At 38.7% G+C, this 1487-nt stretch overlaps 1 protein-coding gene across 1 annotated transcript in view; it reads left to right on the forward strand.

The window, feature by feature from the left end:
• LOC119583387 overlaps positions 1 to 1487 on the forward strand; it is a 4302-nt gene that overhangs the window by 1111 nt on the left and 1704 nt on the right. The window contains exons 3-5 of the mRNA XM_037931858.1: positions 89 to 180; positions 533 to 694; positions 1175 to 1288. Coding sequence (XP_037787786.1) covers positions 89 to 180; positions 533 to 694; positions 1175 to 1288 — 368 coding nt within the window. The remainder of the gene's footprint in view (positions 1 to 88; positions 181 to 532; positions 695 to 1174; positions 1289 to 1487) is intronic.

Here is a 1487-nt window from a genome sequence, read left to right on the forward strand (position 1 = left end):
AAACATATAGATAGATCAATAGATATACAGACAAACATAGATAAATAAATACATAGATACAGACAACCATAACTCCTTTCTCTTTCAGACGAATCAGTACTCTGCAGTCATAAAACTCTACGGACCCCTGACGCCTTCTTCAAGTTCCTTTCCAACACTTCGTCCGAATGCGAAAGCCTTGTAAGTTCTTGTAAAAGAGAGAGGGGGAGAAATAGAGAGGGGGAGGAAGGGAAAGAGGGAGGGAGGGAGGGAGGGAGAGAGAGAGAGAGAGAGAGAGAGAGAGAGAGAGAGAGAGAGAGAGAGAGAGAGAGAGAGAGAGAGAGAGAGAGAGAGAGAGAGAGAGAGAGAGAGAGAGAGAGAGAGAGAGAGAGAGAGAGAGAGAGAGAGAGAGAGAGAGAGAGAGAGAGAGAGAGGAGAGAGAAAAAAAAGAGAGAGAGATGGGGCAATAATAACCAAAAAATAATCAAACACAAAAACAAACAACAACAAGAACAACAATAAACAAAACAACAACCCTTTTCCCAACCTCCAGACCCAGTTCCCCCCCGGATACCACCCGCACCACAACCTCAGAGGCAACTGGGTATGTACGACCCCGAAATACCTGTCAAGGGGTGACTGTCTCATCTATTTCTTCACTGATGGACTAGACACTTCGTTCGGCCTGAGAGTTCACGAACAGATGAGTTGCAAGGTTGTATTTTAGCTTGGTTGTGTTCGGTTCGGTTGATTGGTTGGCTGTGATTCATTATCATTATCATTAATATTAATATTCTACGTAGTAGTAGTAGTAGTAGTAGTAGTAGTAGTAGTAGAAGTAGAAGTAGTAGTAGAAGTAGTAGTAGTAGTAGTAGTAGTAGTAGTAGTAGTAGTAGTAGTAGAAGTTGTAGTAGCAGGAGTTATGAAAATCGTTTTCGTTGTTTAAATTATCATTAATTATCACTTCTATAATTATTTGTAGTACTGTCATTAGTAGTATTGGTAGCAATAATAGCAGTTAGTAATAATAGTAGTAGTAATAGTATTTAGTAGTAGTTTTAGTAGTAAAAGTAGTATCATTATCATTCTCATTATCATCATCATTATATACCATGCATGTGCACATTGACAATTTCGATACGTGTTCTATGCAATCACGTGACTTACCTCCCCCCCTCCACCCCCCACTTTTTAGGTGTTCATTTTTGAGCCGCATGACAAGGACGATCAGTCAAGCCGTTCTGCCGCGGTTAAAATCTATCATAAAACCATAATGACACACCAGAATGCTAAAGGAAAGATAAAGATGGTATATGTATGTATGTTGTTGTTTTTTCTAGTGATTTTCCAGTTAAAAATGTTATTTTTAACGGGTTGCTACTAACTATGTTCTATAATAGACTTAATAATGTATACAAAATCTGTCGAAAAAAGATCAAGTGTTAGGGGAAACTACAGTAAAATGTAATTCCTTCTCCCACTGCCTTCAATTAATGATTTAGGGGAGT

The sequence above is a fragment of the Penaeus monodon genome, chromosome 17 (assembly GCF_015228065.2).
Source record: "Penaeus monodon isolate SGIC_2016 chromosome 17, NSTDA_Pmon_1, whole genome shotgun sequence".
In the NCBI taxonomy this organism is placed as follows: Eukaryota; Metazoa; Arthropoda; class Malacostraca; order Decapoda; family Penaeidae; genus Penaeus; species Penaeus monodon.